The 15,401-nt window shown below is 38.6% G+C and overlaps 1 protein-coding gene across 1 annotated transcript; it reads right to left on the reverse strand.

The window, feature by feature from the left end:
• Positions 1-4,151: 4,151 nt before the first annotated feature.
• Positions 4,152-15,401, reverse strand: bco2b (beta-carotene oxygenase 2b). The gene is made up of 13 exons (XM_046388389.1): positions 15,070-15,401; positions 11,416-11,608; positions 11,127-11,325; positions 10,823-11,034; positions 9,743-9,858; positions 9,534-9,636; positions 9,271-9,399; positions 7,188-7,348; positions 6,910-7,077; positions 6,675-6,812; positions 6,086-6,268; positions 4,985-5,095; positions 4,152-4,840 (listed from the first exon to the last, which is right to left on the reverse strand). The coding sequence occupies exons 2-13, from the start codon at positions 11,450-11,452 to the stop codon at positions 4,724-4,726; spliced, it is 1,674 nt and encodes a 557-aa protein (XP_046244345.1). The 5' UTR covers positions 11,453-11,608; positions 15,070-15,401; the 3' UTR covers positions 4,152-4,723.

The following is a 15,401-nucleotide window of genomic DNA, read 5'->3' on the forward strand; positions in this document are numbered from 1 at the left end:
TTATTTTGAAACGCTACATCAGAACTTCTTGAAACTGATTGTGTGACACCCTGGTGTGGGCTGCTATCATGCTGAAGCGAAATTGGTCAGTGGCAACAGGCATTTCCTTTAAAGAGCACACTGAACACAGAGGAAAAATTAAGTTTTTAGAGGACCTTTATTTTGAAATGCTTCCTGGAACTTATTGCGTGACACCCTGGGGTGGTCTGCTATTTTGCTGAAGTGAAACTGGTCACTGGCAACAGGGCATTTTCTTTTAATTACACTTCAAAACAGAGAGAAAATCTGATGATATATGGGATTTTGGATGGCCTTTATTTTGAAATGCTACATCAGAACTTCTTGGAACTTATTGTGTGACACCCCGGGGTGGTCTGCTATCAAACTCAAGTGAAATTGGTCACTGGGAACAGGAAGTTTCTTTTTAATTGCACTCTGAATTCAGAGAACAAATTTGACGATATTTTGATTAATTTTATTATTATTTATTTATATTTTATTTATCTTGATTTATTTATTATTTCGTACATTTATTCGGTTATTGTATTTATTTTATTCATTTAATGATTGAATGTAACTTTCCATAGTTTCCCGGACATTGCTTTTATTGTGAAATCGGTTAGAACTCGCTATTACCATAGTGTCTCATATACGGAGGCACACGAGAAATATTGGGGAGGCTGGCTTGACCGCAGTGAATTAACGAGTGGCCCTTACTGTAGCATCGGCTACGGCACGCGCTAATGCTAGCGTTTTTTTTTAATTTGAAGTTAACGTCTCCTTTGAGCTGAGTATACTGGCACGAAATAACCGACGGTTAACTGTAATTTTCCCACTTGTCAAATGAATACATGAAATATTCAACTCCGACACACACATTGTGTACCTTGTAAGTGGAAGTCAGTGATCATTGCTCAAAAATCCTTGCTAATTACTGGTAGTTATTCTACAAGGAGGCTGCTAACTTAACATTTCAGGTTCTTAGATTGTTGTAGCTTCATGTTGGCTAGTTAGCCGAGTGCCACCTGCAGGATAAACTATTTAACGCTGAGTTGAACAACTAAGTTGGTTAAATATAGGTTAATAATATTCTTTTTAGTTATATGATACCTGTAAGTTATATTATTGACAACCACGAAAAGAGTCAAGCAAGGTGATTTTATTGGCTGTCACAGAATGATTATCATGTATACTGTATTTTCCAGCAACTTGAACATCATGTTTACCTCTTCACAGTGTGCAAATTGCAACTTTTACTGAGCGATAGTGATTAATGGTGTTAATTTAACTTAACTTAATCAGGTACTGTCATTAAGTGTCTACCCAAGAAGCTGGTATTATTAGCCTAAATGTAGGTCAAAGTCAATTATTATGTAGTTAGCCCAAGATCACAAATCACACATCAGCCTCAAGGGGCCTTACAATCTATACAGCATATGACTACACCTGCTGTCAGATATGCGATTCTGAAGAGCACAGACTACATCAGCATGCACACAGCATTTGCAACAGATAGGGCAATAGTATGTGTGTTTATGATAGGCTTAATCTCCTGGAGGATGAAAATCAAGATCACAACAAGCCAGGGAGGAGAAAGAGTGAGATCCCAAGACACAGCTAGCGGGACAATAGACATGATGCAGTATTTTTCAACAGGTCTACGGTATTCTTGTTGGCAGGACAAGCACCGCCTTTAACCAGCAAAATTTGTAGAATAAATGAGGCTGAATGTCTGTGTATCAGTGATGAGATCAACTACTGCCAGTCTAAAGCATCACAAAAAAATAACAATGTGTGTTCAAGACTATTAGTTAGGTTCATTTTGCCTCCTTTAACAATGTTTTGGTTGTCAGCTGACTGTAGTTGCACGTACGTATAATTGGTAAGCTGTTATTGGTAATGCAGTTGGTAATTCAGTTGTCTAATTTTATTTTACTTTTGCGGTAACATTTCATCACAACGAAGGAAGCAACATTATGGCAGGAAAACTGATTCCACCATCATTAAACAAGAGGGCAGTGAGCAACAACAGTGGCCCCAATGAGACAACATCCCAAGAGGTAAGTATAGCTGAAAAAGTCAGTTCAGTCACTTATGAGAAAAAGATATTAGAAAAATAAAAGCATACATTATAGAGACAGAAGAAAATAGCCTGTGGATAATTAATTAAGTTAAAAATGTAATGGTTAAAATGATGATGTTTGTGCTGGATATAATATTTACTGCTAATGGATAGATATATTTTTCAAAAGTTAATAATGTTTCAGTGCAACCAGTCTTTTCTCCATTGCAATAGATTGAACATTTATCTACAAACCAAGACAAATCTCCACCAAAAAAGAAAAAACCTCCCTCTAAATCATCCACTTTGGAGTCTGCAGATTTCTTTGAGGCAACAGCTGCAGGTAAATGTCATGCATTCTGTGAACTGAATAGTGTTGCTGAAAATCTGTTGGCTGCTCTTCACTCCTCTGGTTGACAGAGTTAAAATTGCCTGCTTTCAGACCTCGTATTCGCAGCCTCAATTCATTTTTTGTCAAGTCACATGAATAAATTGGGAATAATAATGAACTGAAGTGAAATTCATTCTGATTGTCCAGTGAGGATAGCTTTGCTATTGATCAGAATTTTCACCACGCCTCCTGTTTTTTTTTGCTTTCTTTTACAGGTGCAAGTCGAGAGGTCAGCATGCTGTTTTCAAAATTTGCTCAAGTGTTAAGGTAGGTCATATTTACCAGCTATATTCTCAGTTATGCGCATTTGCATGTGCTAATATTGTGTGCTAACTTGCTAAATGTTCATGCAAGCGTGCAACAGTCATTTCGGCCATTGCCTTTGATTGTTGCTGCTACAATATAATTTGCTTCAAACCTGTTCTTCGTTGAGGCCACTCATGAGCTCATTACACGCTGACCAGCTCATACTGTCAGTCACTTTTTTAATGTCAGTGTTTACATATTTTGTTGCAGTGAGAGAGCTGCAGCAGATACCTCCCAGATGAAGGAGCTGGAGGGCATTTTGGTCGAAGCTCGAAATATTGAGTCCTACCTAAAAGAGAAGAAAATCCATCTAAGGCATACACTGGCTCGAATTTCTGATAAACTGCAGGGTTAAGTGTGCTGCTTGGACTGTTAAATATGTGGTGAAACAGACCTGTTTATTTTTCAGAGAATGGATTTTTTTATGCATTGTACACAAGCCTTCTCCCTTCTTTCATTCATTAGTTACATTAACTAACACTCTGTGACACTAACAAAGTGCAAAGCTTCATACAGTGTGGGGTTGCTTTAACTATAAAATAGATTAATATATATATTTGCTGTTATGGGTTTATTGAGCTCTGTGTTTTAGTAAAATATGATTTTGAATAGGATATGAATTATTTTTCCTCAAATCTTAACACATCACAGTGTCACTTTTGATTCTTAGTACTAGGCTCCCATTTTGTTAAACATAACTGGCTGAATGCTACTACTATTTAAAGAATACTAAAAGAAAATGCAGGATGCACAACTCTATGTGAAATTGTTCATAAAGAATTAAAGTGCCCATCAACATTAGCTAATGTAAAGAGTTAATACCCTCTCTCTGAAACACACCAGTTTTGAAAAGAGGGGGTATGCAAGCAACAAAAATGCACATATCCACACTCATGACTAAAAGAAATAAAAGCTATGTTCCATTTCCCTGTTGCTTCTCACATGACCATTTTTAAGTTCTCTACTATATATTTAGCTTGTGTTTTCAAGTTGTATTTCAGCAATATGGCTTTATCTAGTATGGCCAGTAGACACTTGTGCCACCAGCAGTCGCCACAGCTTTATGAACTGAGAGTTAACAATTACTTTGAAATATTTGTAATTCATAATATTGTGGAGCTAGTATTTAGTGTGAATATTTCGATATGATGTCAGTGACTGAAATGTACAGTTGTTGTGGAATGAAATTACTGTGCAAAGTATTCCAGGTACTGCAATGTGATGCCTTTGTACAATATTTAAAGAGGTTATTGTATAATAACCACCTTTAGTTAACATTTATTATTACAACAGTTACTACAACAAGGAGGAAATGAATGCACATAGACAAGTTTAGGAAGTACAATGTTTCATGTGTGTATTTAGAAATGCACATTTTCATTAGCCGAAACATGACATGAGATTACCATATTTATCCTCAACGTGGGCTCATTTAATTACAGTTTCTGCTTCTCACAAGATAAGATGCCATAAGAAAAACTGCCTCTGCTGAACCTGAACATTTTCTGTTGTGTAACAAATTTTGATATTGCAGTCACAGTGTTTATTGAAAAGGAATTTCAGAGGAAGATATTTTCTTCACTTTGCCCCAGATGCCCCCCAGTACATCCACCCACAGCCTTTACCTTAAAATATATGTTGAAATATTCAAAACAAGAGTTTAAAGAAAAGAAAAAAACAACTTATTTACAACAGGATGCATTTCCACCTGGTTTGTAACACAACACAACATCAAAATAACAACTACAACATGAATGAACTTTGTACATTTAAACTTTTTTTTTTCATTCAAACAATCTATACATTTATGTCTGTGTAGTGACCCCTAAATTCATGTGCATGATGAGACAAAAACACAAAAACATCACGGCTAATATATTTATCGTATATAACTTCGGCCATGACTTCTGTCTATTTGTTTGAGTGGTGCATTCAGCATTTATTTCCTCACCCACTCACTATATCTAGGCTGTGGCATTGAAGGTCCCATGGAAACCATAGGGGATATTGACAGGTACCACAGCCCTGCCCAGCTCTTCAAATGTTTTGGCATCTAAAACCAGGAGGAATGTACTCTTGTCCTGCAAAGAAATGAGACACAGTTATCTTTCAAGCATAAATGCTATTATGACCTGTAGTATGAGAGTGATTATAAACAAGTATGAAAATGCCTAAAAGTGCTGCTAAAGTCCCTTGCCCAGAATATTTGACTGAACCTGACTGACCTTATTTGGAGTAATGACCACAGACAAAATGACACCATCATCCTCCTCTGTGGCATTAGGAGAGGGTACGAAGATGGGTTCAGATGGATAAAGATCAGGTTGTTCCCACACCTGTGAGAAAATACAATGGTTACTCACGAGAATTAGAATTCAAGTTCACTGCAGTTTGCCTGTTATTTTCAAAATTCACTTTTCATTTACATCGTTCAAATCTTAAGATATTTTATTGATCATATAAAAGTACTTGCAAATTGTAGAATTGAAAGGACAATGCTATGCTTCCAACTTGATGGCAACAGTTTGGTGAAGGTCCTTTTCTATTCCAACATGACTGCAGTGCACAAAGCAAAGTCCATAAAGACATGGCTGGATGAGTTTGGTGTGGAAGAACTTGACTGGTCCACACAGAGTCCTGACCTCAACCTCATCCAACACCTTTGGGATGAACTGGAACAGAGCCAGGCCTTTTTGTCCAACATCAGTGTCTGACCTCACAAATGCTCTACTGCACGAATGGGCAAAAATTCCCACAGAAAAAAAAAATCTAAATCTTGTGGAAAGCCTTCTCAAAAGAGTGGAAGCTGTTGTAGCTGCAAAGCTGTCTGTGTATTTAGAATGCAATGTCATTAAAGTCCTTGTTGGTGTGATGTCTCAATATTCAATATACAAATTGGAAATTAGACCTTCTCTCTCTTTTTTTGCTACAGTATTAACACTGCTACATTTAAGAATACATGTGTCACTCAAAGATGTAATTTTTGACATGCTTTAATAGGAAAGTGACATATCTTGTCATTGGAGGGAACTCACTCCAACGAAATTTGTTCTCTGCATTTAACCCACCCAAGTGACGTGCACACACACACAGCAAACCCGGGGCAGTGGGCGACCGCGTGCAGCACCCAGGGAGCAGTGGGGGTTAGGTACCTTGCTCAAGGGTACCTCAGCCATGGACACCAGGACGGGGAATCGAACCAGCGATCCACCGGTTACGGGTCCGACACCCTAACCGCTGATCCACTACTGCCCCAGTAGTAATAGTAATAGCTAGTAGTAATAGCTGAAAACATCTGAGAGAGAAATAAATGAAACTCAACTCACCTTCATGTGTTTCTCGTGGAGGTCCATCTTGATCAGTGTGTCTCCCACAAGATGTCTGAAGCCACAGCCATAAAAGTAGCGATAGGGTCTGGTGTTGTGCTTGCCATAGTTTATCTGTGGGAACTCCAGGCCTCCATATTGATGAAGGTCTTTTCCATGTAGGTCCTCATGGGTACAGAAGACCTGCACAGAGGAAAAAAACGTGTGTTAGTGATATTATTGATATTCAGATTCATAATTCTGAAATGAACTGTGGTCAAATTCAGTTAAAGATATTCACCCTCAAAAAGAAAGAATCATTAATATAATATCAAAAGGTTAAGAAGAAATAGGTTTTCTGTATCAAACATAACGACAACATACACATACATAACTTAACAATTGGGATGTTAAAACATTAAATGAATATATAAACTGTCAACAGCTGAATGAAAGTTAATGTAAACAATTTTTTTACATTAATATTTCTACACAGGGGCATTAAGTTAAAGTAAAATCATGTTTTTTGATCAGTCACATGAGTGTGAAAGACACAAACTTGACTTTCACAGTTTCCTGTGTTGATACATACACCACGTCAGCTGCCCACCTTGTTCTTGGCAATTCTTACAGAAGTCGCCGCGCTGTTGGACAGGGTGTTCAAATTCTGGTCGTAGGGTGTATCATCGTCCACATTGAGGGGCAGAACAAAACGCCGTGGGAAGACTCTACACAGGGTGTTATACACCTGATAGGAAATGAACATCTTTTAAATCCATCTTTTTAGTGGTGGAAGCGTGGAATGTACAACTTGTTGTGTATTGGCATTTATTTAACCTGCTTACCTCATCTAGAGCTTCTCCAGACTTGCGCAAGTTCTGGATTTTGTAGTTAGCGATTGCCTGGCCATCATCAGAAGCACACATATCGATGATCAAGAGGCCATTGTCCTCATATGCGTTGATCTGATGGAAGGTGGACAGTGGCTTTGCAAGGTACTTGATGGAGTTTACCTTAAAAGCATGAACAGAAGAATGAAGGCAACCCATATTTGTTTAGAGTACAATACAAGCATAGTGAAGTGAAGAGGCTGCAAGTTAGGCAAGTTGTGTTTGAGCCTTACCATCCCTGTCTGCTTGTCAATCAGGTGGAAGATGGTCTTGAGTTTAGGGTCCCAGAAAAAGCCATCAGAGATGCTTTTCCCCGTCAGCTTGCCTGTCACAATCTTTAGCAGGTTCATCTTGATGGGCTGCTCAACGAACACCACGTAGTTCTCAGACATCGCTAACGTGGATTGAGAAGGTTATATTAGTTCCTTTTTTAAATTCTCATAACTGATGAAGCTGCTTGGATGAGCAGTGAAACGTCTTCAAGTCAAATCTCCACAAGTCCAGACGCCTTGCTTTAACTCTTGGAGTGAATATGACCTGAATATGACACACACAAAGATAGACAACCACACACTCTCACACTCACACCTAGGGTCAATGTAGAGTAGCCAGTTAACCTAATGTGCATGTTTTTGGTATTGTGGGAGGAAGCCGGAGTACCAGAAGAAATCCCACACAGCTGGTTCAACTAGCTGGTTCAACTCACTGGTTCGATTCCCCCACCGGACAGGCAGGAAAAATTTGAGTGTGGTGGAGTGATAATGTCCCCACTCCTCCATTAGCTGGCTGATGTGCCCTTGAGCAAGGCACTTAACCCCCAATATGCTCCCCCGGGCGCTGATGCAGCCCACTGCTCCTATGTGTTTCACTGCATGTTGCATGTTGCATGTGTGTTTGTTTCAATCAGTGATGGGTTAAATGCAGAGAAGTAATTTCCCAGCTTGGGATTAATAAACTAAATTAAATGAAATAAAAAAAAAATACGATCAATACCATCCTTCATTCCACAAGCATACTTGAGGAAATTGGACTCAATAGTGATTCCTTTTCTTCGGCAAAACAAAGTAGCACATATAAACAAAAAACACCTGTAAATTAAAACAAGATGGTGGCTTGCACTTTTTTTGTTTTGCTACAGTACGCAAGTTGTGTAGAAATCTGCCAAATTGTCATTTCTGTTTATGTTTGATGTTGCGGCCATGTTTTTGTTTTGTTTTTACTTTTAACTTTTATATTTGTATATTACAAAAGACATGTAAAACTATGATTACTTTGGAAGTAACATGTATTCTATCCATACATGTTACTTCCATCCAAGAAGGCAGAATATTAAAATAAAAAAAAAAAAAAAAGAAAAAAAACCCCCACATTATTCTCCAGGTTATTTCTGTTATATGCAAATAAAGGGGTAAGGATATCTCACAGAAGCCACAGCAGTTGGCAGTTACCTGTTGGGATTCAGTTTTTTTCACGTTGTGTTCTCTTGTGTTCCCCTCCCTTTGTTTTATCTATGTTTGTCCTCATACTTTGTGTGTGTGTGTGTGTGTGTGTGTGTGTGTGTGTGTGTGTGTGTGTGTGTGTGTGTGCGTGCACGTATGTGGCTCAGTTGTGTGGCCTGATCTGCCAAGCAACTCCACCTTTTTCCTGGTGTACTTAAGGACTGGTTCATTGACCCACTTTCTGTCAGAGACTTGATCCAGCACTCCTCCATAGTATTCCGCTCACATCAGCTCTAAAATTCAGCTTTCTGCCAACACTCTTTTGCAATCTTTCACCTGACTCCCCGCCCAACTCCCAGACTCCACCTGCATGTTTGGATATCGAAACTCAAGATTGGACATGTTCTCCATTCAATAAATCCTGATCAGATAAGAACTGCCAGCCACTTTGCAAACAATAAGCTGTGTACTTTAACTTTAAGAGAGTGTTTGTGTATGTGTGGTCTGCATAGTGGGTCCAGAACATGACCTATGAGCTGGTGGATACAGCGGGCAGTATTTATTGGCTCATTTATTTATCAGAATCAGAATACTTTATCGATCCCTGGGGGAAATTTCAGGATTTATTCCATGGGCACATATATTATTCCATAAGAATAATTATTTATTTATGCATCGATTTATTTATTTGTTTAATGTTATGTATTTGGTATTTCATGAACCAGTACCAAGTGCATTTAATAAGTAATGAGTGCAGTTCCTCATAGCCATCTAGTTAGAGTAGACATAAATCTAACTCCTTTAAAAGGATCTGTAGTCTAGGCTCCAGAGCAAAAGCAATGAGTACTTGGAACTGAGTGTGAGAACTATTGCTCACCAAAGCTGTGGTAGTAGGATGGTTTGGTTTTCAACGCAGAGGGAATAGAGCACAGCACCGTGGCTCCCTCCAAGGTATCCTCAGCTGTTTCCTTTGTTGGCGGCACTCGGATGATGTTATAGTACGCTCCTGTCAGCACAGACACAATTAGCTTCTTGCTCAGGGACATGTGGGGAGCAGGTTTGCTGTTTTGTACACTTATCTCTTAATATAAAGACTCACTGATGCTGTGTGAACAAACCGATTTGGTGTTTCTAAAGTACCTTTAGTCGTGTAGGAATTCCCCATGTTGTATGTTGTCCCATCAGGCTCAGTGTGAGGGTGTGCAGTCGCTCCATTCACAGCAATGAATTTGCTCCAGTCCACCTATTAAGTACAAAGATTTTGTTGACTTAGTTATTAATATATTTGATTTTATCCGGAAAGTGATCATACTGTATACGTCTTACAATTATATTCAACATCATATTACCTTTTTAGTTGTTTGTAGTGTGACTGGGTCCACTTTGTGCATGACATTGGTTTCTGTGCTGACATAATAATCACCTTTGTAGGTCACAAAGCTCACATTGGCATTATCTGAGGGCTCTAGAGAATAAGAAGAACATGACACACACAAAAATAACTCACTGTTTACTCAGACTAGTGCAGTGCCTGTTCAAATATGCCTATTCTGCCCATTGCTGCTTGCAGCTTTCTCCAGAGCCACTCATCCAAACTACTTCACACTCGACACTGACTGTGCACGGTTTTCAAAACATTAACATTAAAAACCAAATGAGCGGATGCCTCATTGGGTATAAGCAGTGTCTTTGAGAGAGAAGGTTAACCCACCCCTTTTCAAGTCGATGACGACCTAACTGACATGAATAAGACCACTGACCCCAATTTGATTAAGTTTTGTCATCTGAGAAGAACTTTGTTTTTAGGTATTTTATTTGACAGTGTAGGAAACCAATGACCAAAACAGTCATACATTCTATCATTCTGTTACTTATGGATGTAATTACAGTGAAAATAAATTATTCCCCTTTTTGTTTTAGACCTACTGGACCTACTTGAACCCCCTCAAGGACCACGGGGTCCTCCACTCTAAGAAATATTTATGTTTTCATGGTTATGTAACTGTATATTTTAACAAAATTTGTCTGTAGCACTTGATTCACTGGTGTATTTCTGTTTATTTATGTAATGAATTACATGATAGGAAATTAATCTCTGTACTGACAACATTTCGCACTCATTTTCATTTTATGAAAAATGATCAAACTGAGTATTTCACTGGCAGTATGAGCAGTTGTAAATCTCATATTGTCTAGGTTGGTCATGTGTAACTTAGCATATGTTTCAGAATTTTTTTGAAAGATTTAAATACAGACAAACAGAGATTCCTTACATACCTCTAGATAGCCTATAGGGAAGTATACTAAACTGCTTAAGAAAGTCAACATTAACAATACTTCTTCTTCACTGTATCCAAAAAATCTGGTTGCTTTCGTGGAGTTTGATAAAAATAAATAAATAAATAAATAAATACATAAAAAATACTTACTCGGTAATTCAAATCGTGACAGAAAGCGTTGGAAGAAGTTTTTACAGGGGTCTGGCATTGTGATGGTGCCAAATTCTGACACTGCGATGCGGTTGTTCTCATTGTTGGCTTGGTAACTGTCACTGGACAGGAAGCGACTTTTGTAAGTCACTCGACCATTGCATATTTTGAACTGATGCAGAAGAGCCATGCCATCAAACCAGTGGTTAAACCTGTTAACAATGGAGGGAATTGAAGAAAACCATCAGATTTTTGATGTAGTGGCTGCAGTAGCTGACTTTACACTTTAAGATGTTAAACTTACCTCTGGTTTCCAATCTCAAACTTCCCAGGTCCATTTCTCAAGAAGTTCCCATTGATCCATTCTGGGATTTTGCCAGTGATGTTGGTGCTAATGGGCTCAGGGGTGTCCTCCACTGAGCTCACAATCCTCTCAATACAAGGCAGACCTTGCACATCTGTGAAGTGGTTGATGTTCTTCCTTGACTTGGATTTTTTGAATGCTATGGACAAAATTATGTATAATTAATTAAAAAAAAAAAACAATAAATATGAAGGCCAGTTCTGCATAGCTGGTAGAATCAAATGTTTACCTGGGGCATTTTTCTGTTGACGGGTGCTGGGGTCCATGGCTGTAGGGTTGTCTCTTGAGAAACGCTTGTCCTGGGCTGTTGCTGTTTCTCTAAGAGTGGCACTCAGCTTTATAGTGAGCACCACGATGTTCCACCCTCTTGCCCAGTCAGACAAGAAGGCAAGCAGGCAGTGATTTTATGCTTATGTAAGCCCCTACAAAACAGAAGTACTTAGTCATCATCGTCAAGATGATACAAATGGTATCTTATTCGCAGAGATAATCACTTGATTTTAGAAACAAACCTCAACATCACAGTGGTAGCATTCACCATTCTTCACAAGTAGGTCTTTATTCCACATGGTGTTTTATGCTTCAGTTTGCTATGCTTAATGATGCATGCATCTGTGTAGCAATGCTAAAAGTAGATGAACTTGGACCACTGGCCTGTAGGGAAATTAGCCTGGTTTTATTTTTGTTAGACTTCTATTTCTGGAATTATTACTGTGCATTTGGGAATTTCCCAGAAATTCCTCTATGCATATCACCTATAATGCATAGTACCCCATTGTGTTTCTTTACAAAGGTAGCAAACATACAGGTCTTACTTGCCAATATACAGTAGAAGTACTAACTGGTTAACCATGGTGTCAAGACATCATGGGGGAGTCACTTGATATGAAGATAATTTCTTAGGCTGACCTATCGATAAGACAACAAATAAAATAAGCATGGAATCAGTTATTATTTTTAAATATTCATTTTGCGCCTTGATGAGTGTTGGAGGAATGTAAAGTTTGTGACCCAGTATCTTCATGTTATTTTACATAAAAGGACAAAATGTCTTCTATTTTTTTTTTTTTTTTTTTTACTATTTATGATGTAAAGGCATACTTAGAAATCTTAATCAGCTCTTACTCTGTGTTATCTGCGTGTCTACATTAATGAACATTGTCTACTGTTATATGTAGTACATGTGAAACAACAGATAAGGGTTTGCAGGGCATTGTTTCCTTCATGTGTAGGGAGTGGAAGCAGTTAGTGCTGTTTAAAGGAGTGAGAACAATCAAGCATGTGTTTCTTCTTCAAAAAGTCTGTACAGCCTGCAGTATTTCAATAACTGTGCATTTGAAATGCTGCCATTTGAACCCCCTTGATTGGATGTGAACCAAACTTTGTGTGTATGCTCAGGAGATAGTATAGGGTGTCTCTAAGTGAGTTTGATCAGGACTGCTCACACACATCTGAGTTCATCAGAGTTCTGAACAAATACAAATAAATTGTTGTTGTTGTTGTGTAATGTAATGTAATGTAATATATTATAATATATAATAATAATAATAATTTATAATCTTAACCTATTTTTGCTCACTTCTTTGGTGCATTTTGATCCATATGACTGCAAAATTCCCAAATTGGCATGAAAGGGAACAAAGAATATCTTGTTACTGTTGGTTGGAGTTGCAGGGTGACATAATCACAAATATCCAGTAAAAATATTGCTGAAACCACAGCACTAACAGCAATAATCAGCTCAGTGTAATGAGGTGCATGTTGCTTCACACTAAGGTATGCATCAAGGGTATCCAGCTGTGCAGATGTTATAATGTTATAATTAGATGTTACAATTGCTTCAACCAGCAAGAAACTTAAAGGAATAATTAACAATTTTGGTAACACTGCTTTTAAAAACATTTTACCTTGTTTATTTAATCTCCCAGCAAAAGAAGCCAGGATCGGAACTGGGTCAAAATATTGGTCATGGCATTTTTGACCGAGACAAACAGTTGAACACCAGCCACCAGTACGTCACCCTTGTGTCCCCCTTAAATTTGTGTTCTGTACTGTTTGGTAGTTGCCAAGGACATGTGGACCATTGCAGATGGACCAATGTACTCACTCACTCTTGACTAAGTCACTGGTGATCAGAAGTACAGAAGTACAGAATATCTATACTTCAGTGTTTTTTGTCCCTCAAAGATTTGCGGCATACTGTGCAGAGTAAACAGTATTGTACTTGTATTTACTAAATAGTTGTTTGTTCAGTTAATGCACAGAGCTTTTTGTGTTATTTCAATGGATACTAGCTATTCAGTTCATACAGATTTCAAGCATCCAAATATTGATAACCACTGCATGAGGTGTGTACACAGTTAATAGATCTCTTTTTTGTTTTACAGCATATAATAATGTTCAGAGAGAAGTAACAGACCTGTTTCAGGAGAAGTCAGTCAATGCTGTGCTATTTTGTTTGGGGAATTTGACTTGTAATTGTCCTCTTTTGCATGTGCACTAATACAAATGGGGCCCCACCCTGTGCTTATGCCTACTATGTGTTCGTGTATGCGTCACATGACAGCAGCACCAAACAATTTAAACATACTGTAGGTGGAGAAAGGTCTGACACATGATCCACACTGTAAATATGAAATGAAATGAAATAAAATGAAAACTGTTTTTTCTGTACTACTAGGCTAATACATAAAGAGGTATACCTTTTAGCACAGTAGAGCTACAGATGTAGCCTACTATATACTCTTATTGCACAACTACATCTATATTTATTTAACCACATAATGCTAATAATATGATCTGGACCAAGGTCACTCACTGCTCAGCCAATGCGTACATTGACTACTTAATGTTTGAATGTATCTGACTAGTCAACACTCTCTGTCAACCCTGATGGAGATTAATTGACTGAAAAATGATCTTCCCCAGGCTTAGACAAAATGAAAAGTCCAGTGTGTTAGCTCCGTTACAGACACCCCCTTTCACCACTTCTGATACCAGGTTTTATCATGATGAAATGGATAGTATGATGACTAAATAAGAAAGCAGAGTCGATCTTTCCTTTCTGAGTAAGATTTAATATGGTGTGTGCAAATTGTTTCACTGTACAGAGATTACTACTACTACTTGAAACACCGGAAATACAGAGTATTTATAACGGCTCATGTGTCTCTTACCCTATCCTGTGTCATCATGAAATACCCTTACTTAGAAATGTTGCAAATTATGTTTTCTGTAGTAAACTTTTGTTCTCCTCTCTATGTTTCAAAAATGTTTCAAGGATATTTCTGTACAGGGGACATGCGGGAGAATAGTACCACCCACTGAGCTGAAAACAGCAGATATAACAGCTTTCTGCTTTTCTTGCTTTCTGGTCCAACTGACTGCACACCAAAAGATGGCCAAAAAAAATCTGCCTGTTTCAAGCAGGGCTGTGACAGCAATCTGTTCCCATGGAAGAGAATACAGGCCATGAAGAGCACTGCTGATTTCAACAATCTTTGCCCCGTAACGTTAGTGAAAGTCCCTGAGAATCATCATACTTTAAAGAATGCATTTTTTGCGCCGCTCAGTGTCCGATCGCCTAACAACAAGGCACCTTTCATTAATGTATTAATGTAATTACCAATATGGGTATCGACTCTATGTGTCTTACTGAAACCTGGCAAGTACCAAATGAATTTATCACACTAAATAAAGCCATTCCATCTGGGTATGAGTTTACTGAAAAGCCACACTTGACTGGGCGTGGCAGTGTTATAGTCTGTGCCTTTCCTCCCCCCCCCTCCTGTGTCAGCTGTTTTCTCCCTCCGCTTTGTTTCTTGTGGTCCTTGTTTGTCTCTCTCTGTGTCTGTGTCCTGGGTGTGCCAATGTGCCTGCTCACCTGAGAACCATCCACTAATCATCTCCAGCAGTACAAATACCCCGGCGCTGCAGCCTACTCTCCGCCAGATCGTCCTTGTGGTACAAACTTTGACCTGCAGTTAGTCTTAGCCTTTTTTCCCTTGAGGGACTTTTTGCTAAAGACTCGTGTTTTTCCTCTGCTTATCATTGCCCGTGGATCTGCTGTGAGTCAGCCACTTCTGCCTGCCATCTGCTTCCAGCATTGCTCTGTCTGCCTGCCTGTCTGCATGCCTGCCCCGCGTTTCCTGACGGCCCAGAATCGCTGAAGACGTCCCTTCTCATCTGTTGTTTAAAAACGATAAAACCACTTAC

The sequence above is a fragment of the Scatophagus argus genome, chromosome 5, assembly GCF_020382885.2.
Source record: "Scatophagus argus isolate fScaArg1 chromosome 5, fScaArg1.pri, whole genome shotgun sequence".
Lineage (NCBI taxonomy): Eukaryota > Metazoa > Chordata > Actinopteri > Scatophagidae > Scatophagus > Scatophagus argus.